This window comes from Scardinius erythrophthalmus (assembly GCF_964197995.2).
Source record: "Scardinius erythrophthalmus genome assembly, chromosome: 22".
Classification (NCBI taxonomy): domain Eukaryota; kingdom Metazoa; phylum Chordata; class Actinopteri; order Cypriniformes; family Leuciscidae; genus Scardinius; species Scardinius erythrophthalmus.
Window position 1 is genome coordinate 13,612,660 of NC_138242.1, and position 6,259 is coordinate 13,618,918.

Sequence of the window (6,259 nt, forward strand, 5' to 3'; positions counted from 1 at the left end):
GGATAACATTTTATCATTACAAACATACGGTCTTAATCTCTTCACAAAGAGGGACACCATTTTATCATTTTTGATATAATCATCGGTGTATAGTTTCATCACATGGTTATAGTCGTAACCTCTGGCTAAATGATATAGAAAAAACACACAGTGCTGGCCGCAGGTATCCGATGAATAATCCTGGATGCGTCTGTCGGAATATAATACGTCGACGTCGTTGCCGGCTAGATAGTTATTGATGCTGATCGGAAAGCGTGGGCTGTTGGGCGGATTGCCGAAGCTGTCGAAAAAACAAGCCGGCCCCTCTTGGGTTAAATAAACGGCGACCCAATGCTCACCCGGTAATCGAGCAGGGTGGGTATTAATGACGCAGAACGACGGTAAGATCCTCAGCGGTTTTTGGGGTAGTTGATCGCTCGGTAGAACGCCGAGAAAATGAGTCCTGCATGCCATTTTATCCAAGATAGCGGTGAGTTATAGCGTGTTCATCTCTCAATAGTAATCGATTAGTACCTGTTGGCGGTTAGACACTTCAATGATGCTGTCGAATACGGCGTAAATTATTAAATTAATGGTATTCGGCAACGGTTGTCTGAAACGAGCTTCGACTCTGATATTCCCGGACTTGATGAGGGAAATGTGCTGACCGCAGTCTTCGTCTGGCGTGAGGTTAAATGCGTAAAGCGTGTATCCGTTCAGGAAATCATTCCTGCCGATGCAGAGCGGTTGATCTTTAAGGTGTCTCCCGGTCGTCATCGCCAACTGATAATATTCGCGTACTGCCAAACCGGCTTCGAAATTAGGTTGTAGAGGCTTGGCGGGGTATTGTTGACCGTCGACGTAGACGGCTAGGAATTCCAGATTGTAATGTTTGAACGCGAATGGGTTTTTGGTGTAGGAGCCGGTGAATGAGTCGTTGTCGACCATACCGATAACGATAGACTTTGGCAGCGTTCCTAAAAATAGATTTTCTTGATTCGAAACACGAGAGCCGGCGGGTATGGAGAACGATTTTAGACTGACCCTATCGACGGGGTACTTGGCCGTTGTCGAGAGTAACGTCTGGGCGTGAGCCAGTCTCACCGGCGGTGATACAGAAACTTTCTTGACAAATAGGGAAGCCGCCACTATATTTAATTTGTAAGCCACGTCGTCGGACCTCATCAGACAGAATTCATCTTTCGCTCTAATAAATCGTAGCTTAAGGTCAACTCCATTAATCATCAGTTTCTCCTGGAAGAATATATCGCTGTGTATGGAGGCGAGCAGTTCCACCTCCCTGCTTCGGCTGGTGTAGGCCGATCTCTTGGTCAACCCTGCGTTATTGCCTGCGGGGTCATGCACATCCATGTGCCCAGCTGTGTCTTTATGAAACAGTCCGGCGGTGAAAATAGATTCCAGCGTATCTTTACCGTAGTTGATCAGACTCTCAACGATACAGCGATACGGATAAGTCCCGGAACTTTGCGATATCAGCCGGTCGCCGAGGGTCACGTCGACTTGTGAAAATATAGTCGCTCCCGGGTAATTTATCATCCCCACCTTTGCCGGGTTCGCAATCTCGTCTCCGTCAGGCTGCGTGATTTTCACCTGTAGATACAGCATCGTGTTATTGAGATCCACATAATCATCGCCGTTGCCTGCGATAAAAAACTCCAATGGCGCAGAGTCCGATATGGCCGATAATGGGGCTACTTCTAAATAGCCGTTTTTCTCAATAACGGTCTGTGTCAGCGGGACCGTAAATAAGTCCAACTCGGACTTGATGCATTCTTCCGACATACGATGCAGTAACGCCATGTTAGAATATGGTTCTCTTGACCGACGCGCTTCGACTGACAGACGTTTTATGCTTTCTACGTACGAGTGAGCGCTTGTTTGATCCGCTCGTTGTTTTCTTCTTCTTCTTCGCTCCCCATTGACCCCGCCTCCTGACACCCGGCGGTTTAGTCACTCTCTTACGGGCCATGACCATCAGACCGGATCCGTCTTGAGCTTTAGCATTATCGTTATGCGAACGCGTCAATACGTTTGAGACGACGTTGGATACTATATTTTTAGCGGCCGATTTTAGGTGGGGTTTCGCGATGCTAAATCCTCTTTTTAACAGAGGTACGGCCATCCTGAACAGACCTCTGAAAAGACCCCCTAACCCCGCGCCATACATAACCCGTCCCCCGGCATAGCCTGGTAAAGCCCGATTTTGGTAGTAGCTTACATAGTCCGTGGTCTCTCCAGGTTTATAATAAACCATTTTTTGGTTTAAAGTGTAGTTTTACGATGACTTTCCCGTAAGAAAATGGTACTTCGTGGTTTTGATCGTCCTTCAACTCTATGGTGATGTCGGTGATGTGATCCTTGCTGATCGATGCGTAGTGCGGGGTGCCGTATCTAGCAATGACCGTCTCGTTGCCTTTTCCCGATATATGTACGCATCTCAAAAGGGGGACGTAAGAATCGCAGACCACTTGATATTGGATAATGTCTGTGTAAACGTACAATGTGTAGAACCCGGCGTTGATATCGGCTTGAGGAGGAGCGTACGTGATGACGTTCGCGGTAAAATCAGCTCCTTCATGGTAGGCCGAGCGTCCGAGAGCATCATCCGGTATCATTCCTAAAATAGTGGCGAGTCTGCCTTGGAAGCTGACTGAAACGTTGGGTTTCGCGACCAGAAACACTTTGTTTTTTAATTCGTCGTGATGTAATACGACCGCGGGTGCGAGAAGTTGATTTATCGCGCGGAGGATCGCACGAATGTTTGCGTAGTACCCGCCGCTTATGTATAATTCTTTTTTAAACGGCTCCGCGTCTTCGGGGGCCTTATGTAGGGTGAAATACCCGTCTTCATCCTTAAAGTTATACCAACTTCTAGGATATTCGATTTCGGCGAGTCCCACCTCCCATTCTCCTTTCAAGTTTATAGCTTTTGCTAACCTGGTTGTATAGCTGGATATGCGATTTTCAGGATAAACCGATGCATTCAGGATAATGCCGATGCATTGCACGGCAACGTGATGTAGAACCCGTGATCGTCCATGGCGGTCCTTCGCTCGTATGATCTCATCCGTTAAACGTCGCCGTGTTTTAAGGAGATTGTAAGTCCACCAGAGTCTATGTAACTATTAAATTTTGAGGGCCACCCTAGCCATTTCACTAAAACAAGCGTAGATTTCCCTTGTTTTTTCTGACCTAAAATCTTTTCCACCTTAAAAGATTTGTTTTTACTCACAATTAGTTTTTGCAACTCTTTTTCATAAAAAACCCCTGGATTACATCACCGTCATAATCGGTGAGTTTGTAAACTGGGGGTTGACGTGGAATACACGCGGATATGGTGAATAATTCTTCCGTGTAGTTCTGCTGATAACCTTTGGCGAACGGACCTCTCACTTTAGAAATCCTGACGACGTCGCCGACTTTGAATTTAAATACGGGTCTCTCTGTCTTCTTCTTTATATCGCCGTACAAGTTTTGAAACACTTGACCCTCGTTTACTTTGTCGACGTCCACAGGTCTCATTCTGATACTTCGGTGATAACTGGTGTTGTACCCCTGCATAATGTCTTGTAAAACATCTATGCATCGTCGGGAATTTGTAGCCGTTAAAAATCTCCACATACGACTTTTTAACGTTCTATTAAAGCGTTTCACGACGCTGGCTTTCAAATCGGTAGCGGTAGCGAAATGATTAATGTCGTGCTTTTTCATTAGATCTTGAAATTGTTTGTTAAAAAATTCCTTTCCCTGATCCGTCTGCAATTTCTGCGGCACACGACCCTCTTCGAGTATAGACTTGAACGCTCTAGTAACCTCTGCGCCGCTCTTATTCTTCAACACGCGAGCCCAGGCGTACTTGCTAAATACGTCTATGCACGTCAGCAGATATTTATTGCCGTCATTATCCTTGGCGTAGGCAATCATGTCGACTAGATCGGCCTGGAACTGCGTATCGACCCCGTACACAACCACTCTATTTCGTTTGTATTTTATAGGCGCTGTTTTGTGTAATGTGTAAGCGTCCTCACCAGCCAGCCATTTTTTACCCCCTAAAGAGCCGGGGTTGGAGGGTGTATAATATGCCTTTTTCATGAGCTCCGACATGCTGTCGTTTCAACCGTTGCAAAAGAATGACGCGTACAAGTGGTTTGAATCAATCTTTTATTAAAAACGTTACAGGATATAATACAAGTAAAATGGATATCATAATAGAAGATAGTGAACATGCATATAATAATCAAACACTAAGTAAAAATGGATATAATAGAAGATAGTAAACATGGATATAATAGAAGATAGTAAACATGCATATAATAAATCAAACACTAACTAAAAATGGATATAATACAAGATAGTAAACACTAAGTAAAAATGGATATAATACAACTGACAAAATCTAAGTAAAAATGAATATAATGATGTTAGTACAAAATCTAAGTAAAATTAATATAATGATGTTAGTACAAAATCTAAGTAAAATGAATATAATGATGTTAGTACAAAATCTAAGTAAAACAAAGAAAATGGATAGTAATAATGACATCAGTGGTAATCTAACCAGAAAAGAAAGTCGCGGCAGACCATCATGTTACGATCTAGGATGTAATCGACATACATTACAACAAATTTGTCAACTTTTTTAATCACTTCGACAATGTCATCGGAGTCATATTCTTTTGATTTCTTCACCATCTCAGCGCACACATCCGCCACATACGTACAAGTACACAACACATCAGTGACCCCAAGCGGGCGTTGTGATTCACACATCATATCTAGAACCTCTTTTATCATATCACCGGGTGGATCGTTACTGTTAACACATTTGTCTGTCAAATCGTCCCATGAATTAGTCAGTCCTCTTATATGCACCATGTTTCTTGAGATTTGCCTCATGCACAGTGTCATAACACGGAGTATCGGGGTGGGATGCGTCCATAATAATCTTGCTCATCAGATCGGTCATCTGGTGTCTGTAATGATCTTTAAACATGAATTCCATACAACACTTTAGGCTACAGGCTGCACCCATGTTGGAGTTGGCTTGGTCACTCGCCATTCACGATCGGAAGACCTTGCCAGAGATCGACGACGTCGCAGATGATTTCCTTGCAGGGCTTGTCCAGAAGTCTCACCCTGATTTCTTCTAGCTTAGCGCCGATGAATGGTTCGTCTTTTAACCCCCTGAGGTCGACGGTATCGCCGGCGATACCAGCTCGCTTTTTTTTATCAGTGTAAAAGAAACTCATAAATACTCAGTTTACTTTGATTTTCCATAGGAGTTTCATACATCAATCGATTCTGTTAAATGTGTATTATTTTTGTGTATACTCACAATAAAACAAAGTGTTGTGCTTTTCGCCAAATAAAGAAAAATAAACACGAAGCGAGTTCTGCCTTCTCTCTGTCCGTGTAGTCCATTCTGAAACGCTTTCGAAAATGAATCATAACTCAGCGAATACTTCTCACACAGGCACGCAGGGCTCCAGACTAACTTTTTTCACCTCCGTCCTGGAACCGTCCTGAAAAACTATTTGAACCGTCCTAAAGTGAATGTCAACCGTCCCAAAATAAACATGTTGTTTCTTTACTTTGTTTTTATCATCTATAGTTGTTAGCTGTTAGTCACATAATAAAAACACCATTAAAATGTTTATGATATATATTATTATATATATTTAGCTCCATTCAAAGTAGTTATCTGTAAACAGGTAAAAAACAGATTTAATAAAAAAAATAAAAGGAGTTAAATGCTTTTTTGTATTCATGCAGAACAAATCTTTTTTGTTTCCCCTTTTTCTTTTTTTACATATACGACAATTAAGAGAAAAATACATTCAGCTCAAAACGTTTTTGAGTTGGTTGGATTAAAAAATAACAAATAAATACTGGTGACTACATATCTCAAAAATATCATCATTCTTTATTCTTTCAAGCAGCAGACATATTTATTTGTATGAATTAAATATATTGAATCCTTATTAAAGCTATTAGCGAGCAGTGAATGCTTTTCTCTTTTTCTTTCGTTGCTTAATCAATATTAAGGACACAGATCGCATTAGGTTTATTACCCACTGTCACTTTAAGACATCGGATCATGTCCAATGACATGCGGATCCAATTTAACTAATGCACATCCGATACACTCAAAACTGTTTAAGACATGACCAACATAGTTTACGTGAATACTCTCCAAAACGGACATTTCGACATAATGTTGTGTGTATTTGTCCATTCAGACACGAAAGAGAGCTCAATT

At 42.2% G+C, this 6,259-nt stretch overlaps 1 protein-coding gene across 1 annotated transcript; it reads right to left on the reverse strand.

The window, feature by feature from the left end:
* Positions 1-492: 492 nt before the first annotated feature.
* Positions 493-1,800, reverse strand: LOC308682817 (uncharacterized protein F54H12.2-like; the record flags this gene model as incomplete). The annotated part of the gene is made up of 1 exon (XM_081352761.1): positions 493-1,800. The coding sequence occupies one exon, from the start codon at positions 1,798-1,800 to the stop codon at positions 493-495; it is 1,308 nt and encodes a 435-aa protein (XP_081208887.1).
* Between the last annotated feature and the right edge of the window lie 4,459 nt (positions 1,801-6,259).